Source organism: Branchiostoma belcheri, unplaced genomic scaffold, assembly GCF_001625305.1.
Source record: "Branchiostoma belcheri isolate BF01 breed outbred unplaced genomic scaffold, Haploidv18h27 scaffold48, whole genome shotgun sequence".
Classification (NCBI taxonomy): Eukaryota; Metazoa; Chordata; class Leptocardii; order Amphioxiformes; family Branchiostomatidae; genus Branchiostoma; species Branchiostoma belcheri.
Window position 1 is genome coordinate 1178565 of NW_017804109.1, and position 27261 is coordinate 1205825.

Genomic DNA, 27261 nt, shown 5'->3' on the forward strand with positions numbered 1-27261 from the left:
AAAGTAAGTCCTATTTCATAAACATTCGAGTCAGAAAGTGACCATAATTAGCTTTACTATGAAGCTTCGTGGTCTACATACTTAAAGTGAGATACAATTTTAAGTGCAACAAAATAATTTTGGACTCTTTTGAAAAGGAACTGAGACTACAACTAGTCTTGATAAATAATAGAATTTTTTTATTGTGCAGATTGGAATAAGAACAGTATTTCTATCTTCAATGTATACATACAACAGTTATATATATATTATGTATATGTATTTGTACATATATGTATAAACATTATGATTGTAATCTTGTGACCTGTGCTTAGCCCAGTGGGGCAAAAATGTACAATAAAGGTCTTCATTATAGTAACCTTGACGTTACCTCCATACAGGCTGCAGCTGACAAGGGGAAGGACTCGGATGACAGCAACGACGCCGACCTTCTCCAATGTCACAGGTGCCAGCAGGTCTTCACCAGCTTCGAGAACCTGTGTCAGCACCAGAAGGAGGCGGGACATGCGCCCGAGACGTCTGAAGACGGGCAGAGCTTCCTCTGCTGGAAGAAGGGCTGTAACCAGTACTTCAAGTCCTCGGCCGCGGTCCAGTCCCACTTCAGGGAGATCCACGCCAAGCGGCAACAGGTCTGTTTCGGCCTTTGTTCATTCTTAAAGTACTCAAAGATTTGATCCTCTCACACTGGGATGGACGGTTACTCTTTCTTTCCAATATGTGCTTGAGGTGCTTTCCTTTCATACTATAGTGTTTATTTTCAAATGTCTTAAATATTGTGTCTTGTAACCACATACTTTGCTGAACTCATCTAGTAATAGGAAAGAATACTCTAGCAATTAACTGCTGTGATACATTGACATACTGTTGATTTTGGTCATTCTACTTCTTACAAATGTCTCTAAAAAGAGTTGGGGCAGTACGTGTGTCTGATGGTAGTCACTGCTCCAGATCTGCATGTTCAATCTGGATGTCTCTTGCTTAGGTTTTGGACAACCCGTTGATTGATTGCGCTTTCTTCTCTCCAGGTGCCAGTGTCGGAGCGTCATGTGTACAAGTACCGGTGTAACCAGTGCTCGCTGGCCTTCAAGACCATGGAGAAGCTGCAGACCCACTCGCAGTACCACATGATCCGGGCGGCCACCAAGTGCTCGGTGTGCGACCGCAGCTTTCGCACCATCTCATCCCTGCACAAGGTAAGATTGTTCATTTCATTTTGTTGTTTCAGTTGTACAAAAGACAGCCAGGGTTGCCCAACTAGTTACAAGACTATTTTAAAGGGCTAAGCCTGGAGACAAGGACAACAAGCAACATAAGATAAGGACAGGACATTAAGTCGCCAACTCATTACATCTACTGGATTATCTATACATAAATACACAAAGGCTTAAACTAAGGATCACTGTTAAAAAACTATTTACATTGGGAAGTCAGCATCAGAATTCACTGTGTATGGCTTTCCAAGTGAGGTCCGGATTTTGGTTTTGAGGGAGGTAATATTATTGTTGTTATAAATTGATATTATTAATTGATGCTAAATGTTTTAAAATGTACGTAAGAGGACTCCAGGAAGAGTAGTGGTTGTATTGTCACTAATTGGACGCTCCTTAAATAAACAAACAAACAAACAAACCATCTCCTCCCTGCACTAGCACATGGAGACCAGCCACTTTGACTCTGAGGCCGCTAAGCAGATCGGTGCTCGGGCAAACGGTGACATGTCTTACTGGAACATGTTCGGAGACGCCCTCCTGCCTCTGGGAGGAGATGCCCAAGGTATGTTGTTTTTTATCTTATTTTATAGCAAAAATGATCTAAGATACGGGTACCGCTAAAATGTGGTCACAATGGCCAGGTTGTCAGGTTTGACTATATCAATGGCCAGGTGGCCCTGATGCAGAGGTGGTCACTAGTGCAGGTAGTCAAACCACCTGGCCATTTAGCCATCGATACACAGTCAAGTGTATCGATGGCTCAATGGCCAGGTGGTCCCTAGGTAGAGGTGGTCACTTGTACAGTTTTGTGTATCAATGGCCAGGTGCTCCTTATACAGGGGTGGTCACTTTTAAAGTATTCATTTATATTGGAAAGATCTAATAACAATATATTATGTTTCTTTGTCTGGTACATCAAAATGTGGTCACAATGGCCAGGTTGTCTTTCTGTAGAGGTGGTCTCTTGTACAAGTTTGACTGTATATCAATGGGCAGGTGGCCCTTATGTAGAGGTGTTCACTATAAAGGATTTACTATATTAGAAAGAGATATAATGTATTTCTTTTTCTGTTGCACAGGTGCGTTCCACCTGTCCTCGGAGACGGCCACCTCTCCCAGCTCCCTGCTGACGAAGCAGGACGAGGAGTCTCAAGACTCGGAGCTGGGCGACAAGAAGCCGGGGCGCGCGGAGGTCGACTTCGGTCTCCTCTCCAAGGACGGCGCCGACAGCAAGAGCACGACGTCGGAAGACGACACGGCCGGCCTGGACCCGAGCAAGCCGCTCACCTGCGACCACTGCCACGTGACCTGCGCCTCTCAGGGCGAGCTGGCTGCGCACTACAAGTCCACAGAGCACAGGAAGAGCGGAGGGCCAATGTACCCCATGGACAAGTACCTGGACCCCAACCGCCCCTACAAGTGTGATGTGTGCAAGGTAAGGCCTGAGATGGCTATGACTATGCATGATGTACAAAATGACTAATAAACTGGTGGACGTACCAACCACTAAGTATCTGATACCAGCCCAGAAAAGAACAAGTCATGCCTTCAAATATCAGAGTTATCAACCAAGAACTGCATGCGGTATTTTCTAGTATTTTCCAAGAACTGTAGTAGATTGGAACTCGTTTCCACCAAGCACAGTTGGGGCATCACTAGAAAGCTTTAAACAACTCCTGCAATTGAATGTACAAAGATTGAGTGTAACAAATCGTTCGGTGTAACATAGCAAGCTGCCACTTTGCCACGTGCGAAGCTGGTGTGCCAAAGGGCAGTTAAACTAGCTATACCGATACAGGTAACTTCCAACCCTGCATTGTTTTTTTTGCAGGAGTCTTTCACGCAGAAGAACATCCTCCTGGTTCACTACAACTCTGTCTCACACCTGCACAAGCTGAAGCGCACCATGCAGGAGACAGGGGGCGCCGATCAGAACAACGGAGACAAGAAACCCTTCAAATGTAACATCTGTAACGTAAGGAGGCTTTTTATGTCTAACTGTGGTGTTGGATTTTCATTATGTAGCAAGTGGCAGGACAGAGATGAAGAGGCTGGTCACCAATTTTTTATGTTTCACAGAAGTGCTGTTCAGTAGCAGATGCCCTGTGTTGCTGGGTTACATTATGTAGCAAGTTGCAGGAGAGAGTGTTCTAGTAAGAGTAAACAGAGTAAACTGTGCAGTTCTTTTCTGCCATGTACCTTCTCCTAAGAAAGGCTTTTGAGGAATTGCATTGTTGTGTCAAGGTTCAGTAAAATTGTCTGTGGATGAAACATTTCAAGTTGGCATCCTTCAGTCTGGTGAGTTTTTGGAGCTATGACTCAGTGTTCAAGTAGGAATTCTTCTCTGTTTTTTTCCAATGTTCAAGTAGAAATTTTTCTTTGTTTTTATCAATGTTCATGTAGGAATTCTTCTCTGTTTTTTTCAATCGTTGGAAACATTTTTCTTTGACAAACCAGTTCCTCTCTTCTCCATATTGGAGAGAGATTTGTCTCCACTATTCTCCAAAATATTACTGGTATGTGAAATCATCTCTGTGCAATATCATCTCTTGTGTCTACGACTGATGAAATATTTTCTGCTGCACAAAAATGTGGGGCAACACTAAACATGAGACTAGACTCCCCTGCTGTCTCATTTACATGTAGGCATGTGTTTGGGCGTCTGATTGATCTGCAGAAGAGATACTCCTTGCGTGCTCTCTCGCCACGCGAATGTCGGTTTTTCCACGGCAAAAATGTATCCTGCGGGATTATAATGATTTTAATTGAAAGCAGCGTCCTCGAATTTCCCTCTCTCTGATCCTGTCATTTGGCAAGTTTCAAAGGCCGGTAATCAGGAAGTCTGATTAGCAAGGTTCGTTAGCATCTGCTTTGAAGCATCATCTCATTAACAAACGACTTTTTCCTTTGTGGCGAGCTCCAAAGGCGAGTTGATTAGTACTGATTAGGGAGCAGTTTTATTCATACCGCTCGGAGCAAGGGGAAAGGGAAAAAAATAACACTAACTTCCTGTATCTAGGGGACAAAGCGCGGGCAAAAATCCTGCTAATTTTGTTAAATCTGATTGTTACAGACTTATATAATGGAAATATCTTGATGGGAAGATGTTTTGAGGATGTTTGATAAGATGAAAAACGTGTTCATTATTTTTCTGGACCTATTTCGGGCCCAAGTGGTTGAGAGTTCGCATTCAGGCTATTTTTCAGACCTGAGTTGCATTGTTGTTTTCTCATCTCTTCCACTGCAAGCCTCTCTTCTTTCAGTGTTAGTCCTATTCCTTGAGAAACTGTTCAGGCAAGTCACAAGTAGAAAATACTTCTTTGGTAGGTGAATGCTTAGTAACCTAATGTATTGGGTACTTGGTTAGGCAGCAGGGAGAAGGTTAGACTGTATGAAAACGCTAAGCTGTGTCTTCATTATTATACATGTTAGTATGTTTTTTATACCTCATCCAGGTTGCTTACAGCTATGACTTATGGAAAATTTTATTTTTTCATTTTTCAGTAGGTTTCACTTTGTGGAGTTTTTTTTTCTTGTCCCCTCCCCAGGTTACTTATTTTTATTTATGTCAAATGAAACAGTACATTACACTGACTTAGGCAGCTTGGCTGATATTCATTGCTTATAGCTATGACTTACGGAAAATAAGCTTTTTCAGTAGGTTAAACTGTGTGGAGACATTCATTTTAGACAATCTTCATATCTTACTGGTATTTTGATTTTTGTTTCTCACCCCCATCAGGTTGCTTATAATAATCATGATAGCTATGACTTTCAGAAATAAGCTTTTTCCAGTAGGTTAAACATTTATTTTGGACAATCGTTGTGTCTTATTTTGATTTTGATTTGTCCCCTTCCCCAGCTTACAGCTGTGACTTATGGAAAATCGTCATTGTCATCATCACATGGAAAATAAGCTTTTTTAGTACCTTTAACTGTGTGAAGACATTAATTTTGGAAAATCACAGTGTCTTATTAAGGTTTTTGTTTGTTCCCTCCCCCAGGTTGCGTATAGCCAAGGGTCGACGCTGGACATCCACATGCGCTCGGTGCTGCACCAGACGCGGGCGGCTCGCCTGGAGGCCATGGCCGGCTCCGGGAAGGGCGGGGGGACCACCCCACCCCCACGCAGGGCTCCCCCCAGCCCCCCAGCGCAGAGCCCAGCACCAGCGAGCAGAAACTGGCCGACAAGCTGAAGGAGAAACAAGAGCAGCAGCAGCAGCAGCAACAAGCTCAGCGTATTGCCGACATCCTCCAGCAACAACAACAGGTAAACAACTTATTTACATGTCAACAACAGGTAAACACATTTCCTATATGTAAACAATAACAGGTAAACAACAATGGGTAAACAACTTTCCCACATATAAACAACTTGTAAACAACAACAGGTAAACAATTTTCCTATATGTAAACAACAAGTAAACAATTTTCCTATATGTAAACAACAACAGGTAAACAATTTTCCTATATGTAAACAACAACAGGTAAACAATTTCCCCACATGTAAACAACAGGTAAACAATTTTCCTATATGTAAACAGGTAAACAATAATGGGTAAACTACTTTCCTACATGTAAACAACAGCAAGTAAACAACTTTCCTATGTTTAAACAACAACAGGTAAACAACAAGTGTAGGACCTTTCCAACATGTAAACACAGCTCCAATTTTATTAGCAATATGCATGTTCCGAGTCATGATTGTTAGTAAAAGTTAATGTATTCGCCCCGCAGCAGGCGCTGGCGGAACAGGTGGCAGCCCAGGCGCAGCTGCATCAGGTGCACAGCCTCTTCGGCAACTATCCCATGATGCCGCTCAACATGCCCTCCGTCTACACCTGCCAGAGGTGCAATTCCATGTTCGTCTCACAGGTGGGGCTTTTGTCACTTTTGTCGCTTTGTAACACTGTGAAGCATGATGTTTCTTTATCAATAGAACCACACTAATGTATGTTGTTGGTTTTTGGATATTTTAATGTGGGAATGAAAAAGTTCAATCTGGGAGGAAAACTTGTATAAGACTGTTTTCATTCCCCGAAACTGTGTGCATTAATGTACATATACAGTCTCTTCCTTGGACTCTGTTTTCGTACTGATATTCCAGTTTATCACTATCAATGATATCGTTTTATTGTGTTCTTGGGTATAACAAGGGTCAGTTGCGACATCTAGCAACTTTCGGTGGAATTGCATCTAGTTTGTGAGACCTGTTGGTATTTTCCTCAGACCAATTAGTGTCTTCCTCGAATCTGACGTGTATGTGTATGAGCTACGTGTATGTGTCAGAAGCCACCCGTGTGAAGGCTATTGGAGAAGTGATTTTGGGCCACCAGGATATGCGTGATTGGTAAAAAAAAGTTTCTCCTGCACTGAAATGTTCACACTCCTCCCTTGTCTGTAAACTTACAACAGACAAAGAAAAAACTATTCTTCTTTTAACTACACAAAACCACAAATTTTGCAACAGGTGGAACATTACGTCTTCCATGGTTTACAAAACAGATGTCAAACCCTACAGACATAGTTTTAGACATACCTGTAGTTTTAGACAATTACCTTTTATTATGTAGAATTTGAAGTTATTTTGTACTTTGAATTTGCCTTAAACTTTAAGCATAGCTGATTTTGGGTGCCAAAAGATACACAAATTGATCTTAAAGTGTCTTCCTTCCAACAGGGAGTTTCATGTACATGTATGTGTCATGTATATAATTATGTAAACCTGTTGTTCTGTTTGTGCCCCCTAGGAGGCGCTAGTGCAACACCAGCAGATGTACTGCTACCTGCCGGAGGTGAGCGCCGCGGCCTCGGCCAGCGCCGCTTCCGCCTCGGCCGCCCTGACGCCCCAGCCTCCGTTCTCCTCCAGGTAAACAACTTTTGTATGTGTAAACAACAACAGGTAAACATGTAAACAACAGGTAAACAGGAAGAGGTGTAAACAACAACAAATAAAGTGCTGTTCTTGTCAAGGGCTAGTGCAGGTAGACTTAGATGTGAAATACGTGCACAGCTCCAGTTTTACTTGCAATAACAAACTTTCACTGTGAGTTTATACTACACTCTTCAGTGATACAACAAAAAGTTAAGCGACTTTCGTAAGATCTACTACAACTACATGTAAATATACAAACTAGTTGATACAAATGAATTAACTGACATATACATACAACTGTTTTCCATCACATTTGACGTAGTAACTGTTTTCGTTCCAGTGGTCGGATTCTAAACAGCCAGCGGCAGATCCTGAGTGACCTCGGGCTGGAGATGGTGATGGCATTCAACGAGAACCGGCGCGGGATGCAGAACGTGCTCAACAAGGAGACGGAGGCCGACAAGAAGGTCGACCGCTTCTCCTGCCAGACCTGCAAGAAGAAGTTCTCCTCCATCTTTATTCTCAAGGTCAGTCAAGGACATTTTTATTTGTTTTTTTTCCAGAGAATGATCCAAGACAACTAGATAAAAGATGGTGGTGTACATGAAAGTAGTTCAGTGGTTTAAGTCATCAAATCTCAGGGAATAGAAACTCGAAATTCTTACAACAAGAAGTTCTCCTCCATCTTCATTCTCAAGGTCAGTCGCACATCTGTCAAGGTCATTTTTTTTTGTTTGGTCAGAGAACTGGATAAAAGATGGTGTAAAAGGTAGTTTAGTGGATTAAAAGTGATCAGTCTAAGGGCATAGAAATGAATGACCAAGAAAAATTAGTTATCCTCCATCTTTGTTCTCAAGGTCAGTCGACAGTTCCTTAGGTCACAGAATGGTTTGAGACAACTGGATAAGAGATGGTGGCATAAGTAGTTCTGTGGGTTAAATGATCAAATCTCAGGGACTGAACGACCTAGAAAAGAAGTTATCCTCCATTTTTATTCTCAAGGTCGTGGACAGTTCCTTAGGTCACAGAATGATTCGAGTCAACTGGATAAAAAGATGGTGGCATAAGTAGTTCAGTGATCAAATCTCAGAGCATAGAGGTGAAAGACCTGGAAAAAGAAGTTAGCCTCCATCTTAATCCTCAAGGTCATCAGTAGACAATTCCTTAGGTGACAGAATGATTCAAGGCAGAAGTAGTTCTGTGGGTTATTAGAGATCTAGTCTTGGGGCATAGAGGTGAAAGACCTACAAAAAGAAGTTATCCTCCATCTTTACTCTTAAAGGTCAGTGACAGCAAGCCTGTTAAGGACACACGTTTATGATATATTATGATACCACAATTTTCTTGGAATTGCAGGGTGTTACCACCAGCATTCTAGCCAGTGTTCATCTTTCACTATGCACACATGACGGGAGTGTTGTATTGTTCTAAAATTGTTCATAACACTTCAAGAAAGACAAACAACAAGATATATTTTTTGGCATTTAAGTACAGCATTTAAGTACAGTAAGGCTACTTAAGACCACTCAACATTAGCATCCTCGTCATATCACTCAAACTAACATAATGCCAATCGGCCAATTTAGTTGATGAAAGCATCTCATATTGAAATGTGTTTTTGACACGCTCCCATGATTTCACATTGTGTCACAGTAATCCCCTTTTCTTTCACTGTGTCAGCAACGAATCTTGTGCCTTTGTTACCTGCCAGAGCGAACGTAATAGTCCTTTTCAGACATTCAGGAAAACAAAACGTCCTTCACCGGTGATGAACTCGGGTGTGGACGTTCTCTCAGACGGTTTTTGCCACGTGGAACCGGCCAAGCGTAGAGAAACATAAATTTTCTGCTGTGCAGAGAAAGGGAAAATAATTGTCAGACGTGCCAAAATGATTACCATCAAGTGAATAAACTTCTCTTAACAATAACTGGAATAGCTCAAAAATAGTCTTGGCCAAAAAAGATGGAACAGTGGAAAGCATGTTCTCTTGTTCTATTTTTAGACTTTTTGGTTTGTCCAAGGACATTATACAGGTTTGTCCAAGGCTCCATACTTTTGACAATGTTTGAGATGACTTCCCAAATTTTTCAAATATTTCTTTTTATTTTGCTCAAGCAATATTTGGCCAAGTCTCATTTTCTCATAAAGGTTATGAACATGTTGATTACTTTCTAAATTATTATTCTTTGCTATATGGGCAGATACAAAATCGTAGATTTTTTAAACGGTCAGACGTTTCAGGTAGCATCCACTACCTTCCGAAGATAGTCAAAATCATATTCAGTTGCTTAAGTAACTGTTTTTGGAGTATCACATTACCTGGATGTCTAACCTTCACTGATGTAACAATTAGCATAAGTTGCTGTAAACTTAAGTTTTATTTTTTCTGTTTCCATCAGACCCACGAGGAGCAGATCCACAAGCTGCAGCTGCCACTGTCCCACGTGGAGAAGCTGGCTAAGGACTACCGCGACGAGTACAACAAGAAGCACCAGCAGGAGAAGCCGGAGGAGCCGCCCGCCCCGCCGCCCCACACACCGGTCCCTGCGCCGCCCCCGCCCGGCCCTGTCACTCCGCTCGTACCCACGCTCAGCACAGACCCCCCGCTGCTGCCTCTGGAGCCCATTCCCTCGCAGGTGAGATCAACGTTTCTGTTCCTGTTGACTCAGTTTGTTAAATCTCTTTTAAATAAAACAGGCCTAGGCATCCTATGATAGCCCCAAATAAGTAGAATGATAGGAACCATGAAGTCAACATACCAGGCTGGTTTGTAATTCAAACAATGAGTTTCAAACTTTTAATCAAACCACTGTACCGATCGATGGAAAAACTGTAACAACTCTGAAGAAGAAGGGACTTTCTTCAACTGTTGAGCATTTTGATTCAGAGTCTGAAATTTTTTTTCTCAAATCAGAAAAAATGAAGCAGGCGAATCCGTGAACCAACAAATTAAATTGGTGTGGCCTATTGGTACTTTTATTTGGCGATTGAGTCAATTTGACAGTCACATGTAGTAAAGTGAATGCGTACACAATCAGCAAGAAATTCACAATTATACTGAATAAAACAAGAAATTCACCAAACCTATCAAATGTCACAGAGGTGTGAAATCTCTCATTTTATGTTTCACTTTGATGTCTGCTCACCATTCATGATGTTTAATTGTGCAATTCATCGAGCAGGGCAATAAAAATAGATGCACTCTTGGGGAAGGAAAGCACTCAGAAGGAAGGAAAAGAAGGGACAATGATATGGGTACCGGGTGTGTCCGTTTTACATGCACCTGTTCCAGACACAGTCAGGACACATCCGTCAAAGTTTCGCATGGCTTGTCACCTCAATGGAAGGCCCGTGGAAACCTTGACCCTCTATTGATGACTATCAGTCCTTGATGAGAGCTGCCATTTACCAAATTGCAATCAAGCATTTTATGGTGTGATAATATTGCTTCATGCAGTTGTCAACCCCCCAAAAGAACATGTGGTTTGCAAAGAAGTTTTATTAATTAAAAAGTGGGCTGCACATGTCAAAATGAACCCTTTGTCATTGGTATTGATGTAGGAATTGTTGGAATGTTGAAATGAAGAAAAATTTCAGTGCATCAGAAATAACCTGAGGGAGGGTCACTTTGTAAAAGGACAGTCTTCTGTCTGTGCACAATGAAAGGTGGGGATTAGGTCATTAATAATGCAGGTATTAGAAATAAATACCTGTAATATTAGCGGGAAACCTGTTGGCTGTTCAGTCAATCGCCTGGAAAGCTTTTTCTTTTATTTAGGCTCTGAATGGGGTTTTAGGCCTGCAGGATTTCTTTCAAAAGAAGAAGACAAGCTTGTATAGTTGAAAAATTCCAGGAAAGGGATTCGACATTCCACCAATGCCACCAATATTTCTTACATCGAGTTTTCAGGTTGTTCATGGTCATTTTCTAATCACAGTGCACTGGCAAACCCCATACCTAGCCTTTCATTGTCAGGTGTCTCAGAGACACAGCCTTAAACTGAAATTTTGTCTGGGGATCTCAAATGCCTTCGTGGCAAAAGAAAGTCGTAATGCTGGCCGAAGCTCTAACGGAAAGTGTGGTGATGTTCATCCCACCTGAACCACCTGTTCTCTCACCTGTTGCCCCACCTAACTCACCTGTCTCACCTGTAATGCCAATCATCATGTCTGTGTTCCAGGTGCTGGAGGCCCCACCTCAGCTGTACCAGTGTGACAAGTGCAGCCTGATGTTCCCGTCCCTGGACATGTGGAGAGAGCACCAGAAAATACACTTCCAGGTACGCAACTGTCTATATTTCTATTTCATATTGGGCCAAACCCCATATAGGGCATCCCGCCCAGGGGTTTTGACAGAATTTAGGAAGTGTGAAAAACTGTTCATAAACCATTGCCATTGCTTCTTTTCTTTTATACTCCATATAGGTGGTAACAGTCAATCCAGAAAATAGCAATCCACATATACCTACATGTATATAAAACCCAATACATAGACCAGTGCAGGTTCGGTTCAGATAGACATCAGAAATACCTGCTCCGTTCCAATTATTACCTGCAAATGCAGGTGGTATTTCCAGCCCTGAGGGGGACAGATTTTTTTGGCGATATCTTTTCAAATTGTATATCTGGCAAATTGCCTTCAGGCGTGACACACCAGTTTTGTAAGACCAGACTGTATAAGGGTTGAACCACTCACACCGGGAAGGACCTGTACTGTTTTTGATACATGCAGTGGGATCTTCAACGCGCTCGAGTTTTGGCTGCTCTCAAAAACTGTCTTGACACCTAAAGAATTTTTTATCCAGTTAATTGATTTCTTTTGTATTATGTACTTAATTGTTTGTTTTAGCTTTTGTTCATTTTTGCAATACAATGTACTCAAAATGACCTGCTGGCCACTTTTCATTTGAGGTCATGAGGGAAGAGGTCAGGGTCAGAAAAACAAATATAATAACAAAGCAGTCTTTTATTTATTAATTACCTATTTTTTGCATTGTGGGACTTAATGCATGTAAAGATATACATGTATTCAAAGCTTTCTCTAGCATCTCTCAAGAAATCTGTTTAGTAGAAATTTTGTCAATCAGTGACTTGCTTTGAAAGAAACATGTACATCATGTACAGATAGGTATAGATGTACAGTAGACATTGAAAATTTGGAGGTACATGTTTCTACTACATGTAACTGTTAACCCTACGTGACTGATGAACCTCTTCAACAACATCCATGAAATCTGATTTTTACCGTTGTTTCCTTGTGTCCTTTCTAGGGGAAGCGTCCTCGGACCCGCATCACGGACGAGCAGCTGAAGATCCTGCGGGCTCACTTCGACATCAACAACTCGCCCAGCGAGGACCAGATCCTGGAGATGTCCGAGAAGTCCGGCCTGCCCACCAAGGTCATCAAGCACTGGTTCCGCAACACGCTGTTCAAGGAGCGCCAGCGCAACAAGGACTCTCCTTACAACTTCAACAACCCGCCATCCACGCCGCTTCCCGAAGACGCCAAGAACCTGACCACGGTGAAGTCGTCGCCCGCGACAACGCCCTCATCTGCAGAGAAGGCGGTTGCCATGACGCCGCCCGTAGTAAACACGCCCGTTGCCACGGTGACCACCACATCAACGCAGGCGCAGATCCAGGAGGAGCAGCGTAAGGCGGAGGCGGAACGCACGGCTCGGCGCGCGGGACGTACCCGCTTCACCGACTACCAGATCAAAGTCCTGCAGGAGTTCTTCGAGCAGAACGCCTACCCGAAAGACGACGATCTGGAACACCTCTCGAAGATCCTGAACCTGAGCCCGCGCGTCATCGTGGTCTGGTTCCAGAACGCCCGCCAAAAGGCGAGGAAGAGCTTCGAGAACCAGCCGACCAGCCCGCGCACGACCGACAGCGTCGACGAGAGCCGCTACCAGCGCACGCCCGGCCTGAACTACCAGTGCAAGAAGTGCCAGTCCGTCTTTCCCCGCTTCTTTGACCTGATGAAGCACCAGAAGCAGGAGTGCTACGCCGGGGAGAGCAGCAGCGGCGCAGAGAGCACCAGCAGCACCGACAGCAAGACGCCGACCGACATGAAGGAACGGCTGGAGGGGAAGGATGCAAAGTCCGACAAGAAGGAGATCAAATTCCCAGCCGCCATGCCACCGCCGCCGCCCCCTTCACAACACCTCATGCACTACCAGTGCGACAAGTGCAACCTGGCCTTCCCAACGTTCGACCTGTGGCGGGAGCACCAGAAGGTCCACTTCCTGTCTCCGTACGCGCCGTTCTTCCCCTCCCCACTCATGGATAGCCCCTACATGATGTACATGCCGTACGCGCTCGACCAGCTCGCAGCACACCAGATGATGGCGGCCGCCGGCGCAAGCCCGCTCCTACCGCAGTCCCTCGGCGAGACGACGTCCTCCTCAAAACGCAAACACTCAGAGATGGAGGACGGGAAGGGGTTGTCCCAGGACGGCCAGCTGTCCCTGAGCTCCCCCGACCAGGACTCTCCCCGCGAGGGCAACAAGCGTCTGCGCACCACCATCACGCCAGAGCAGCTGGAGATACTGTACCAGAAGTACCAGATCGACTGCAACCCGACCAGGAAGATGCTGGACCTGATCGCCCGGGAGGTGGGGCTGAAGAAGCGCGTGGTGCAGGTCTGGTTCCAGAACACGCGGGCCCGCGAACGTAAAGGCCAGTTCCGGGTCACCGGGCCCTCCCTCACCCACAAGCGCTGTCCGTTCTGCCGGGCCATGTTCAAGGCCAAGACGGCCCTCGACGCCCACATCAAGTCCCGCCACTGGGTCGAGCTCATCAGCAGTAACAAGTCCGTCGAGGCCATCATCCAGAGCTCCGAGACCGTCACCGACGCCGAGCTCGCCAAGGCGGCCGCCATGTCGCATCACCCCGACGACACGCACCGCCCGTCCGAGCACCACCAGAGCAAGAAGCCCGACAACCAGCCCGACCCGCGGGACAACAGCTACCCCTCGGCTGAGAAGATGCTCGCTCGGTTCGCGGCTATAAAACAAGAGAAGGAAGAAGACAACAAAAGCGAGCAGCCGTCCACCTCGGCTCAGGAGCAGAACGGGGAAAGCTCGTTGCTGGGCAACCACGCCCAATCAGAAGAGCCGCTAAATAAGATTAAGGAAGAGCTGCCGAGTCTCCTGAACGAGTCCACCGCATCCTGCAGCAGTATGGGGGATGACACGCTCGGCTCTATTACTAAGGAGCAGATCTCGCCTTCCATAGAGGGCATGTCCCAACACGACGTGGCGGAGAGCATCAACTCGGACGAAGATGGCTCGCACAACTTCAGCTACACGCTCGACGAGGACATGCACTCCGACGCGGGCAGCGCCGGGCGCAGCGAGGAGTCCTCGACCTGCGACCCCCAGTCGCCTAGCAACAAGCACCTGCCGGGCAAGCGCTACCGCACGCAGATGTCCAACCTGCAGCTGAAGATGCTCAAGTCCGCCTTCACCGAGTACAAGACGCCCACCATGCAGGAGTGTGAGATCCTGGGCAATGAGATCGGCCTGCCCAAACGCGTGGTGCAGGTCTGGTTCCAGAACGCCCGCGCCAAGGACAAGAAGTCAAAGCTGGCCCTGGGGAAGCACTACCCCCCCGGGCAGTTCGACAAGCCCAAGGAGGAGTGCAGCCTCTGTGGGGTGAAGTACTCCGCCAAGCTCTCGGTCCGCGACCACATCTTCACCCAGCAACACATCTCCAAGCTCAAGAACTACTTCTCGGAGCAGCTGGCCAAGGAGAAGGAGTACGTGGACCCCACGGCCATGCAGCGCATGTTCCAGCAGCAGGGCCTCGAGCGGCTGCGCCAGGCTAACGAGGCGCTGGCCGTGCACCAGCAGGCCGCCATGATGGGAGCCTCGCCCATGATGCAGATGCCGGGCTCCGCCTTCCACACGCTGCACCCGCTCAGCCCCATGGCGTTCATGGGGCTGGGACAGCAGTCCGGCGCGAGCGAGACAGCCTCGCCCAAACTCAGCAGCCCCAGCGCCGCCGCCGCCGCCGAAAACCAAAGCAAGGAGAAGGAGGTGAAGGTGAAGGAGGAGAAAGTTGAAACGCCGGAGACCAGCCTGGCCCTGCCGGGGTTCGGGCAGAGCCCCATCGGCGCGCACGACTCGCTGTCGGCCGGCAGCTCCGCCTTCCTGCCGTACTACATGGGCACGCTGCCCCCGTACTACCTGCAGCAGCTGGCCAGCATGCAGGGCGCGTACCTGCACCAGATGGTACGGCGCCGGAGCCGCCGCGGCACAGAGCTTCTTCCCGTACGACATCCCGGTGTCCCTGCAGGGCACGGCGCTGGGCGACATCACCTCTCCCATGCTCCAGCAGTACTCCGCACAGGCCCTGCAGGAACTCATGACGTCTCCGCACGCCGCGCCCAAGGACCTGTCCTGCAAGACGCCGTCCTCGTCCGCCGAGAAGGAGGACGCCAAGAAGCAGGACGGCCACAGCAAGGCGGGGTCGGCGTCCGCCCTGGCCGGCACCCGTGCGTTACCAAGTGCCATCGTTGCAAGTTCATCTGTAAGAAGTGTCAGATGGTGTTCCCCGACGAGGAGTCGGCCATCGGCCACCAGCGGACCTTCTGCTACTTCGGCCGCACGTTCGAGAGCGAGGAGACCCTGGTGCGCGTGTACGAGGACGAGTACCGGTGCGCGGCGTGCTCCGAGCGCTTCGCGGGGGAGGAGCAGCTGGACGCCCACCTGCGCTCCCCCGCCCACAAGACCAACGCGGCCAAATACACTCCGCCAACAGCACCGCCCGAAAAGAGCGACAAAGAAGGAAGAGAACGCAGCAGCAGCATCGACAATGGTACAGCAAAGTCTAGAGAGGCAAAAGGCGCCGCCGCCGCTGTCCCCCTAGCGGCGGCCGCCGGACATGCAAACACTTCTAATACTACTTCTACTAGCACACCAAAGCCAAGTACTTCTACTTTAGCCCACTCCGCCGCGGCGGAAGCAGCCGAGAAGAGCGGCCCGGAAGCGACGGACAGTAGGAAAACCACGGACGGTCCGTCCATAGGACCGTCGCTAGGCGAGACCGAAAACGGAGGAGCGCCCGAGGAGAAGAGACCCCGGGTGGAAGGAAGCTGAGGACGAACGCAGCCCTAGGAAGAAAAAAAAGCAAAAGCCAAATATTTGAAGCTTTAAAATTGGTGAGGATGTCCGTCTTGTTGTTGTCGTTGTTGTGCTAAGCACACACCGTGACTTTATTCTGGCTCACGAGAGAGAGAAAGAGAGGAAGCAGATATGTTCAGTGTAGTAGTGGTCTATATGTGTTTCTATAGTGACTTCTTGTCGAGAGAATGAATAGTGTCCAATGACACACTGTCGCGACAAGGTCTGGTACTGTAGTGCGTTTCTATCTGCAGTTATCGTGCAGAGGTCGTGTTCTTGAAATCGTAGATCTGATTTACAAAATCATAACTATAGAGGATATAGATTTAGATGTAATATGACAAGAACAGCTAAGCTGAAATACCAAGTAAATCATCGATCAATTATGACGACCCTTTTAGTTCCCTAATCTTAGAGGAATCAAATCCCATCATGGCTTTGTTTCAGAAGTGCTCTATTTTGATATGTAACAGGATCAGTCTGGCAGACAAAAATTCCAACCAAATGTCGCAAAAAAAGAAGAGAGAATTCGAAGAGAGAGCGATCGTTGTGAATATTTGTTATTTTTTGGGTGAGATGTCAGATTGCAAAGCAACCACACATGCACGAGGTAGCCAAAACTGGGGATGGACGAGTTGTCGTGACTGTATATCCGACCTACCCGTCAGTTCTTTGAGAAAGGACTGCGACGTACCAACGCGTGCTATCACTCCATATTTATTCATCACGGGGGAAGGAGCTTCTATCAAAATAGAGCGACGCCCTCAGTAGTAGATTTGCTGAAAAGAGCTAGGGACTGCAGTTTGAAGCTGTGAACTTTGTCTATTTTTCTGTGAGGCATTTCGTCGTCTTGTGGTGCCCCGTGTCAAATACTTGCATGTACCGTGGCATTTTAGTACCGTGATAATAATGGAAAATGTAAGAAGGGACCTCGCGTCACGATTTTCTTATGATAAAGAAATAAGACGAGGTTCGATTTTGACAGTGCATCCCGCTAACCAAAGAACTGTAGGAGACTGCAGTATTAATGTATAAGGCTGTGTGTGACGGAAAGACGTTCACCGACCGAGCTCTCGGTGCGTATACACGTGTTCTATTCCTGTGCATAGTTGGATGAAATTTTGCGGATCTTGAGGTGCAGTTTTAGTGGTCCGATCTTAATTGCGAGGTCGACTTAAAACACGACACCACGGTTGTCTCCCCACCACGTATACCTCACGTGACGCCTGACGAAAAGGGAATTCATAACAGTTAGACATGCTTAGATTGTATTTACTCACGAGCGGAATTCTATAGTCTGTAGCCACCATAACCACAAAAAACGACTACTCACCTTGTAACGGTAGATTGTGAGTGTATTTAAAGTTTAATGTTATTTTCCTTACAGTCTTGGATATACATATTTTTGATCATGTGGTCTTACGAATTGCCTGTAACTTGACGACTAAGCGCATTAATACGTTACTACTTTAGTTGTTTAGTAGATGTTCCTTGATATTATATCTTGTTATTAAGATATCACAGTAATTGTTACGTAAAGTTATCAGATGTTGTTATGATTTAGAATCATAAAAAGTCGATGTATATATTTTATGATTTGCAATAGAAAAGGTCCGAACGGGAGATCTTAATGATGTAAACTCCCACATTACTCTCTAACGAGAATGGCGTGTTTGAAGCACGGCGGATCGGTCTGTCTAGGGAAGAACGACATCCATTGCATGGATCTGTGAGAGTCGCCTTTTTCTGTTTTATTCCTCGATAGTACTACGTGTAACATTACGATGTTTTCTTACCGTTTTATTGACGTAAACGTTCATTTTCTATTGTTGTCATCGCTTCTTTGCACTTTTGCACTGCATCTCGAGAAGCTTTAAGCGTCGTTTATTACTTACTAGAGTTTTTAGTTAGCAGATGTGACTGACTTTATCTTGAATCCAAACTTGCCCGGGCCGCCGGTCGGCTCTCCCTCCGGTTTCCCCGCCGCCGCCCGGCCTGTCGCGTCTTCCCGCCGCTCGGCCTCGATAATTATAATGTACATTTTCCCGGAGAGGAGGCCGAGTTCCGGGAAGATGCCGACACGTGGATGGATTTTATGGCGGAGGGCGGGGGGACGGACTGTCGCGCGGCGGAGGGCGGGGCGGCCGGCGCCGGGTCGGACCGTGAATATAAACTCTTCCTGACCTCAGGACACCACATGCCTGTAAACGGGCGGCCCACGGACTCTCAAACAACCGACTAACTAACGAACGAACAGACGCGAAGGGGCGGAGATAGATCCCGTGCAATGTATGCAACAAGACGCAAAGTCTTATAGTCGCTGTATTCTTAAAATTCCGACCCCCTCTTCATACAATACAATGATCGTCTGTAACAAGTGGCCGCTTGGAAATCATACTTACACATGATTGTGTATTGAATCTCTTTTTTAAAGAAAAGACTGCAATGTTACCGCTTTTACCTGCATTTGTTTGTAAGCAATGCCACGTACTGCAATATATATTGGCGCACAGCAATACGACACGAGCAGTCTCTTGGTTGTGAGGCGGATTGAGGGAAAATTACTGCGGTTGTTTGCGAAGTCCGTGGGCCTTTCGTCGTAGCAGCTCTGAAACCAAAACCAAACCAAATCCACACCTATACAGTGCATTATCTTCTCCGAGACTCGCTACTGGAGTCCGGCTTCAGTATTTTATGGGAATGTTGTGAATGTATTAAACACGGAGAAATGCAGATTGTCCCAAAGGAAGGAGCGAATAATTATAGTCTAGAGAAATGACTCTGAGCTGGGATGGCGGGTGCATGGTCTCGCACCGGCGTATCGTGATGATCAATTTGTCTTCGTTATTCATTTTCAGGCACAAACTCCGTACTGAGACCCTCATTTTAAAGGTGTAAAATGGAAAGACCGAAATTTCACTGCTTGAGTAGCCCCTGAGGCTGCACTCTGCAAAAAGCCCGCCAGGCGGCGCACCCTGCACCCCCCGTCCCGGCTCGTTACCGAATCCAGCACAAGCTAACAATCCAAATCTTCTGCTACTCTGCAGCGAGCGACTCTTTGCTGCTGCTGTACTCTTTATGCACTAACCACTGGTGCCGTCTCAACTTAACTCTTCTAACGTACAAGTCTCTCTCAATAATCCGTCTTGTACGCCACTCAACGATAGCTTTAACCACTGACTGTTGCTTGCAATACCTCACAATCGATTCTGACTGAACATTTGTTTGTTGTCCGTAGATGTTTGTATACATAACTTGTACGTGTAGAGGTTGTACGAAAGAGAGAGAGAAAGAGAGAACCGAGCTTCTCCCTGGCCTTGGAGCTATCACACTGAATAATAGTATGATGACAATGTCAGTAAAATAAAACCTACACGTTCTTAACTACATCTGGTGTCTTGTCTTTCATTGTAGTCCTGTTATCTTTTAGTAAGTTAGGCCATGTTGATTTGATTATATGGATGACATCCTCTGGGAACCCCAAAACTGATGCGAGCGTACGAATAAAAAAAAAAGTTTGGCAAAAAAAAGTTGCTTTCATTATGAAATCTACGTGGTCAAGAAGGCGGAATAAATGACACTTAGTATGGTATGGCAAATAATCTACTCTTCAAATTACTTTCTTCACATTTTCGTTACTATGTATTTGCTCATTTTGCAACTGTTTTGTATGATTTACAGTATGGTCGAAACCTTTTTAGGGGGGAAGAACGGCTGATTCCTCCTATACGTGTAACGTTATTTGGTATATAGCCCCACACCTCCACCCATCCTGTAAATTTCACTACATGCATGTGTTTATAAAATAGGGAAATCTGTTTTTCTTATGATGGTAATGGAGATTGCTAGCTCCACCAAATGCAATAATATATCATTCAGTCGTCGCCACGGCAATGCTTTTTAAAGCCTGCTTTGTTTTTGTTGTTTGCTCATTATCTGCAGTACCATCCCTTGTCGCTAGGGTTTTCGACCACTGTAACCCCTCCATATGCAGGTCAACTGTCCCTTGTCCTGCTGGCATTTGTTTACACAACATTTTCAAATAATTTGATGTCTTAAATATCAGGTCATTAGACCCTTGACTTTTTCTGCCCTGCGGTGGCGTAGTTACTTCTGCATTCGTTGCGTTTCGCTGCGGTGTGATGCGTTGCACGAGAAATACTATCCCCAAATCATACATTACAGTGCACTACGTAGATTGTACTGTATTATCATTTTTAAAGTTCACTACAGTGTGATAGCCCACTTCTTCACCTTTACATTGATACCAAAGACACCTGGTTAATTTTAGGACAAACGGGTTTGCCCCCCAAAAAACTGCGACGATGCACACATCGCGGTGGAGAAATTTCAGCCCAGTTGTAACTATAGACACACACCATCCTGCGTTTTGACTACATTTAGCGTGGCGTAATAAAATTCGTTTCTTCTCATGAGCAGCTTTATTACCACGGCCATCACATGCAATATTATAGTTACATAATAACTGTGAATTATGTACAGAAAGAGGATTTTAGTTCCTTTAGTGCAAACCTTTTAAAAATCGTCAAATTTGAACTGCGTTCTTTCGAAGGGCGTTCTTTCGAAGGGCGTTCTAAACGGCACGTTCTATTTTTTTTTCCAGTTTTTAAATGTTGCAACTTTCAACGACTGTTAGGCAAAAGTTAACAAAACGACTCAAATTTTGCCGTCACAACTAGACATGCTGAAAGATTTTCAAATGGGATTCATATAATCAAAAAGCTAGAAAACGTGGGATTCATGTGCAACTATGCCATTGTCAGTACATATGTCTGAGGTTTGTAACGTTAAATTGCAGTAACAGCCCATAGTGTCCGGTTTTTCCTTTAAAAGTGTCGTTACCTTTCGTTCGGAGCAAAAATGTTTCTCTGTTCTACATGGCTTACTGTGTGGACAATCGGCACCTATAACATAACATAACGGGAGGGGTCCTAATCCCGACCTATGTTCCATGCAAACGCACATACCTTGGGTAATAATATCTGACCAAAAACGCGCGCAACATGAGCTATAATATTGACAGATAAAGATCACAACCATAAAACTTAAAAGCTGCACAGCTGTGCATTTCACTTCAGTGTAGCGCCTTGCACACAGGCGTAATGGTTCAGAAAACGTAACCTTATCTAATATAATAATAATAGCAAAGGAAAATAAATTACCGGTAAATCGGAAGCGGAAACTAAGTAGCACTGTGACTCACCGTGATCTCATTCTCCTTCATTCTTCCTCTATGAGGTGCGGCTAGTGAAGTTTTGTCTCCACAGACTCCAGTACAGTCTGTCTAGCCTCTACCAGGCTACCAGAACAGTTCGCCGAAACAAAACATTCCACCGTTGCCGGGGAAACAAAACATTCCACCGTTGCCGGGGAAACGGAACATTCCACCGTTGCCGGGGAAACAAAACATTCCTCCGTTGCCGGGGAAACAAAACATTCCACCGTTGCCGGGGAAACGGAACATTCCACCAGGCTTCGACGGTTCGAAATCAAACGACATGTCCATTTTAACTTTTTTTATAAAGCATAACAAGTGCAAAAAATTACCTTTGTTTCAATAAACGTGACCATCATATTTCATGAAAAACACTTTACGAGGTTGCTATAATCATACACCTGATCATGTGATGAAATCACATTCAGGCTCAGCCTCAGAAATTAAATAATTTGTATGCAAAAAAGAGCCGAGTGTAATATTAGGGGGCCTGCATGCCATTTTCTGTAAGGCGTAATCAGGCATTTTTAGTCTCAATTCGTCATCCGTAGGCAGCCCCCTAAAAATCACCGGCAAAGCGTTAAGTCGTAGTAGGCTCTGAGACTAAAACGTAATGCGTAATCGGCGGCGAAAATTTTGCGTAATTTGTAATCACGGCACAAATTTGCCTGCCCTCTGCGTATAGTATTTTCACTCGTACGGAATAGTTCAACCTTACTATAGACATTTCTGTATTGGGACGACGGACATTGCCCTAACTGATGCTGGATATCGTTAAACAGCTTTTAACAGAAAAAAGAAGCACTCACCTGACTTGAAACATGACCCCTTCGCAAGGTGCGCACAGGAAAAGTGATTTGAATCCGTAACAGATGGGATCTAGAACAGGGGATCTACAACAGGCGTTCTACTGTTCTGTTCCGTTGTTCTTTTCACCGTGTAGCAAAGTTGTGATTCCTACTACAAGTACAACGTGTTGTGAGTACGCCAAACGCGTTCTTACCAACGCTTCTAAAGTTTTTGTAAAAATCCTCTTGTAATAGAGAGAAATATTGCGTCATTTATATGCAGACACCAGGCATCTCTTACCTGCATTTCTGTACACACAAACGCAAAAGCTGGCAGAAAAATAAAATTTTAGCATCTATTCCTGTGCAGACCACAGCCCAAGCTGTCCCTAGCAACGGCCATAGCAATCAATCTACTGATTCTTAAAAGTCTGTGGATGTGTTAATCTTCAAACACTTATATCTCCTGATAGAACTGATGGATTTTTGAGAGAATGTTCAGGTTGAGAGAATGTTCAGGTTGAGAGAATGTTCAGGTTGAGAGAATGTTCAGGTTGAGAGAATGTTCAGGTCTGTCAATCAAATATGCCTTTCAAGGCCCCATAGCTAACGGGAAAATATGCATGATTATAAAATGCATGATTTCTACACTTTTCTATAAAAAATTCCAAAAAGTATCAGCTTTTCGAAGCGCATTGTGCTTTACAACGGCTCAAAATTTATTTTGATATAAAAAGTGATGTCAGATACAGTAATACACCTAATTTTTTCACATTATAATTGGTTTTCAGGCACAATTAGCAGGTACTAGCTTCCTAATACTAGTACATTGTTTTCTTGGAAAAGCAAGAGGTGGGGAAAGTCACATCATTTGTGGATAACATTTGAAAAAGACAGAATTTTAAACAATACAGACATTTCACATTTATTTTGACTCTTATACCCATGTAAGAATAAACTGTACCAATTAGCCCTTATAACAATTATGTATATACAGACATTTTAGGTTCCACTGTTGATATGTTCACATGAATTTGCTACAAAACTATAGTATAAATGTAATTCTATATCAAAGCTTTGACACCAAAATTTCATCAATGCAAAAAGGAATTTGCTATAGGCATATGTTGCAATGCAACATAACATTACATTAAAATTTTAGACAAGATATATAAAAATTACTAGTATGTAAAGACTCATATAATTCTTGGGAAAATTATACAAGTTGTCATGGAAAATTATCTCTTTTCTGAATTAGACAGAACATGTTATACATGTATAACACTAACAGTTGGTCTGTAGTGGCCATTACTGCTGCACTTCTTCAGTTGCTGGTAGGTGGCACTGCTTCACAGTCTGTCTACATTTCAATGCTTACGTCAATCTATCTTCCGAAAGTGAAGCTCAACAGATTAACTTTCAGCCTTGCGCTTTCAAACTTTTCTTTTTGCTGCAATGTTCTCAACAACTGCTAGGTGGCACACCTTAACAGTCAACAGGCTCTGCACAGTTTAAACTTGCTGTGAATCTATGAGGATGCCTCAAAGGCTAGTGCCTCTTAAAATTGTCTTCCCCATGTCCATTATTCAATGATATACTCCTGCAATTTTCTCAACTCCTGCTAGATGGAGTTGCTGCACAGTCGACAGGCTTCATCCATAGTAAAATGTTGAACTTTATTCCAACACAAGGGTTACACAGAGATCAAATTTTCAATGGCTGTCGCCTTCATCAGGATAATTAATGACCAATCACTTGCGAATGTTAACTTGCAAGAGTTGAAATTTGATCTCTGTGTAACCCTTGTGTTCGAATAAAGTTCAACATTTTACTACATGTATGATTAATACCAACACAGATAAACTTTCATGAGACATTATCTATGCCCTCCTATACACATCAAATGCTAGTGCCTCTTTTCTCCATGTCCAATGTTCAACGACATACTCCTGCAATTTTCTCAACTCCTGCTAGATGGAGTTGCTTCACAGGCTCTATCTATGCCCTCCTTCAGTGAAACTGGAAAGATGCGTCAAAGCTTTTGGCTTCTTGTGTCTCTTCCCAGCATCTATTTTCATCAGAGCAGGTTCGGACTGGGCAGACTTCGCCGACGTCAGCGCCCGTAACTTCGGCGACGTCTCCTTCAGACTCGGCAGCGAAACTTGCCTCATCTTGTCCCTCATGGCCAACACGTCGTACTCCTGTTTCAGGGTGTTAAACTCTCGCTTTAGAGCAACGAACTCCTTAAACCCAGCCTGTTGGGCACTCGACTGTTGCTCTAGTCTCCGTACCTGGTCTCGGAGTTGCGCGATCGTGTTTGCCATCTCTTCTTTCTCCATCGCGAGAGCGTCGAAGAGCGCCCTGTTCTTGTCGTACTGCTCGCTGAGGTCGGAGAGCGATCGCTGCTGCTCCTCCTGATGCTCTTTCCTCAGCATCACCTCCTCCTCCAGGGACTGGACCCTCTTCTGTAACCTGTTAAACAATCCAACAATCAATTCATAAATGAATCATCAATCATTCAATCAATCAACCAATCAATCAATCAATCAATCAATCAATCAAACAATCAATTGAAAAAGAGCGGTTGCTCCTGATGCTCTTTTCTCAGCATCACCTCCTCCTCCAGGGACTGGACCCTCTTCTGTAACCTGTCATCAATCAATCAATCAGTCAATTCGAAAAGACCGATCGCTGCTGCTTCAATTGAAAAAAGGATAATCAATTGATCAGTGAATGAATTGCATGGTTTTCTAATCAACAATCTTTGGAACTCAAGGCCAAATCACATATGGTAGTAGCAACAGCTGCTTTGAAAAATACCTGTGTTGTCCTGCTACATAATGTAACCCAACACCACAGGGTGTCTGCTACAGCACCAGTTACCATGGTGACAGACGTCTGGTCCAGATCATTGACCTTATTTGTTTAGACATTAGGTCTTGTTCAAGACATTTTATTATTTGCTACTTTCTTTATGTAGTTTGCCATACATTGTACCATGTGCAATTGTCGTGCAATAAAGTTCTTCTTTGTTTAGAGGAAGAGGAAGAAACAGAGCAAAAACAATATTCTAAAATCATATTGGATTCCAGTTGAGTAACTGTTTTGGGCGTATCTTATACGTGGATGTCTAACCTTCACAGCAAAAACAATATTGTTTTCCTTCTGCGAGGGTTAACATAAGCATTTTTAAAAATCTGCCCCACCTGGCATTAGACACGTGCGCTGTCTCCGCCTCCTCCTGGTCCTGTTCTGATGACACGATCTCCTTCTCCAGCTTCGCGATGCGGAACTTCAGCTCACGGTTCTTCTGGTTCACCTCACGAAGTTCCTCCGACAGGATCTCGTTCTTACCCTGTTCAGGTCAGGTTTGCTTTTTAAAAATTGGCTGATATGTCACATACCAGGGCTCAAAATACTGGGTAAATGCACCTTAGTGTAGGTAAAGTTGAGGCTGTGCAGGTATTTCTGATGTACAAATGTAGGTGCATAGATTATTATTTGCTGCATTCTCTGTTACCTCTCATGAAGTATAAAAGAAATAATAGCAATGGTTTCTGAACAGTTTATGTATGATCCATACCTCCTAAATGCAGAGTGGTGCAGGTAAAATTTGTCTGGTGCAGGTAATTTTCAATGTATGCAGAAAAAGTATTTCGAGCCCTGCATACATACATTGTATACACAAGTAAAAGACACCTAAGTCATCCTTGACTGAGGTGAAGCATTGAAGCAGCTACTACTAGTGCAATGCTCATGTTTCATACCTGGAACTCTCGATATGCCTGCAGCTCCAGAAGAAGGTTGTTGTTTTCCTCCCGGAGTCGAGAGTTGTCCGTCCGCAGCTCGTCCACGTGGCCTAACGTCTCGTTCAACTGCTGGTGGATCGTCTGGGGGAAGAACAAAATTGCCTTAAAGTAATTAATACATTGTAGCTGTATTTCTATCTATTGGTGGATGGTCTACAGTGAAAAGGGAATGATTTGAATCTGAGCATGCAACTTCACCCTCCTCACAACTATATACAGCTATATTGTACAGTTGTTCCTGTTCAAACATCAAACACATGTACAAGAAATGGGGTGAATGTGAAGGTCTCAGAGGTCAACATGGGGGAATACCACAAGAATACTTTCTTTACACCTTTACAGTCATCTTTGACTTCAAAGGATTACCAAGACTTCCTGTATACTTGCATACTTTCAGCAAGTCTGAAATCTCTGATTTCTTGTCTTACATGTAGCTAAGAAAAGAGCCATTTTGTTGGAAAGGCCTGAGGGAGAAGTGTGCTAAACCACCAGACTTACAGCCTTACTGCCATCCTCCTGTTGGTAAGTACTGAGCTGGGACTGGAGCTGGGCGTTCTCTCTCCGGAGCTGGTCAATCTGCTGCTGCATCTAAATAACAAACAAACAAACAAACAAATATTCTTGTAAATACAACTCAGAATTCTGTCTGAGGAAGGTAAACAAAACATGTATTGTTTTCAACAAAACTTGACATTCTGGGGTAGCTAGACAACCAAGAAAGCAAATAAACAAACAAACAAATATCCTTGTCAATAAAACTCAACAGTCTCAAGTAGCCAGATAATCAAATAAACAAATATCTTGGTCAACCAATGGTTCACTGCACTTGTGAAAGCAGTTTGAGGAGTTTCCTTGGTTTGTATGTTCCTCTTTATTATGTTTAAGTTACTTTAACAGTGTTTATCTTTCTTGTCATGACAGAGACAGAGAATAGCTTTTCAGTAGGCAGAACATGGATGAAGCTAACCTACACCTTCCTTACCTGTTTAACCTTGTCCTGGTACTCCTGCTCTACTGTCAGCTTCTCTTCTATCAGGTGCATCACCTGGACACATAAAAAGTAAAAATCAAAACCCTTTTCAATACTCCAACGCCACCAATGAAATTGTCCAATGGAAATAGGTGTAACATGCCCTTCCCAACACCACTGGGGCTTGCTACAGATTCTAACCAAGAAACTTTAGATTCTCAGTGACGTGAACCACCCCACCTTG

At 44.7% G+C, this 27261-nt stretch overlaps 2 protein-coding genes across 2 annotated transcripts in view; one reads left to right on the plus strand and one right to left on the minus strand.

The window, feature by feature from the left end:
- The window catches only part of LOC109479318 (zinc finger homeobox protein 4-like), a 141461-nt gene extending 124626 nt beyond the window's left edge, over positions 1-16835 (plus strand). The window contains exons 12-24 of the mRNA XM_019781272.1: positions 381-629; positions 1026-1193; positions 1650-1773; positions 2291-2646; positions 3043-3186; positions 5216-5394; positions 5587-5602; positions 5949-6086; positions 6962-7080; positions 7427-7613; positions 9486-9722; positions 11268-11366; positions 12357-16835. Of these exons, the coding sequence (XP_019636831.1) occupies positions 381-629; positions 1026-1193; positions 1650-1773; positions 2291-2646; positions 3043-3186; positions 5216-5394; positions 5587-5602; positions 5949-6086; positions 6962-7080; positions 7427-7613; positions 9486-9722; positions 11268-11366; positions 12357-16190 (5850 nt within the window). The 3' untranslated portion in view covers positions 16191-16835. The remainder of the gene's footprint in view (positions 1-380; positions 630-1025; positions 1194-1649; positions 1774-2290; positions 2647-3042; positions 3187-5215; positions 5395-5586; positions 5603-5948; positions 6087-6961; positions 7081-7426; positions 7614-9485; positions 9723-11267; positions 11367-12356) is intronic.
- A 6293-nt stretch (positions 16836-23128) lies between these two features.
- Positions 23129-27261, minus strand: part of LOC109479319 (transcription factor SPT20 homolog) — an 8061-nt gene continuing 3928 nt past the window's right edge. The window contains exons 3-7 of the mRNA XM_019781273.1: positions 27030-27092; positions 26546-26635; positions 26006-26128; positions 25445-25602; positions 23129-24710 (exon numbers count right to left, since the gene is read on the minus strand). Coding sequence (XP_019636832.1) covers positions 24233-24710; positions 25445-25602; positions 26006-26128; positions 26546-26635; positions 27030-27092 — 912 coding nt within the window. The 3' untranslated portion in view covers positions 23129-24232. The remainder of the gene's footprint in view (positions 24711-25444; positions 25603-26005; positions 26129-26545; positions 26636-27029; positions 27093-27261) is intronic.